This window comes from Charadrius vociferus, unplaced genomic scaffold, assembly GCF_000708025.1.
Source record: "Charadrius vociferus isolate BGI_N301 unplaced genomic scaffold, ASM70802v2 scaffold593, whole genome shotgun sequence".
Lineage (NCBI taxonomy): Eukaryota > Metazoa > Chordata > Aves > Charadriiformes > Charadriidae > Charadrius > Charadrius vociferus.
The window spans coordinates 1899877-1900859 of NW_009647739.1; the positions used below are offsets into that span (position 1 = coordinate 1899877).

Here is a 983-nt window from a genome sequence, read left to right on the forward strand (position 1 = left end):
GCAGAGCATGCATGGCTCGGTGCCACCCAGGCCCCCTCACCTGAGAAATCATCAGCAGGCTTGTCCTCGTTCAGCTTGAGGGTGTTCTCCAAGTGGGACCGGTCACGCTTGGTGGGCTCGCTGGCATCTTCAACTTCTTCTGGAGGAAAAGGCAAGGAGACTTGTTACTGCTGGAGCTGGGGACTCCACACAGGAGCTCACACAAGCTACTGCCGAGGGGAGGGCATGGGGGGGGGGGAACCTGCGGACCCACTGTGTGCCTCGGCAGATGCTGTCGCCTTTGGCATGCCGCAGGGTTTCTCTTTTGCAAAGGCTCCTGGAGGCTTGGCGGAGTGCCTGGAAGGGGCTCCAGGGCTGGGGCGTAGCGTGAGCACGTGCGGCACCTGCTGCCTGATGGGCCCCTGCCCACTGCAGCTCTTCCCCCGGCAGCTGCAGCTCCTCCAGGGCGAAGCCTCGACTGCAGGCGTGCTCTGCTCTGCCTCACCCTCTGTCTGCTCCCCCAAAACCCACGTATTGAGCCCGCGACACAAAGGCGTGCGAGGCTGGGGCTGGCTCTTGAGAGACCGGCCAGCCTGACCCATCCTGGCTGCCTCACCTTTGCCAGTGGGGTCGTTCCCTCCCACCTCTGCCCCCATGTCTGGCTGCAGCCCTCTGCATGGGACCGTGGCTTGTGGTGGCCCTGGGGACCCCAAGGCTCCATGCCAGGCCTGGGGAGCATGAGGCAGCTGCCTCCACCTGGGGTAGGCATCCTGGTGTCATAGATGACGAGACAAAGGTGTCCTCACCCCAGAGGTGTTGACATACCAACGACCCTGTGTTGCTCTAAGTGTTTTTTGATATCAGGAGCTGGGTTGGGTTTTAGTGGAGGTTTGGGGACAGGTCTGGGGACAGACGTGTGCTTCTCGCTGAGGTTGGGGATGCTGGGGCCAAGCAGGGCACCACCAAGCCCTGGGACTATGTTGTCTACCGAGCGTTGGGCTGAG

The 983-nt window shown here is 62.4% G+C and overlaps 1 protein-coding gene across 1 annotated transcript in view; it reads right to left on the reverse strand.

Moving 5' to 3' along the window:
* Positions 1-635, reverse strand: part of SRL (sarcalumenin) — a 12856-nt gene extending 12221 nt beyond the window's left edge. Inside the window, exons 1-2 of the mRNA XM_009881962.1 lie at positions 596-635; positions 41-139 (exon numbers count right to left, since the gene is read on the reverse strand). Coding sequence (XP_009880264.1) covers positions 41-139; positions 596-635 — 139 coding nt within the window. The remainder of the gene's footprint in view (positions 1-40; positions 140-595) is intronic.
* Positions 636-983: the final 348 nt, after the last annotated feature.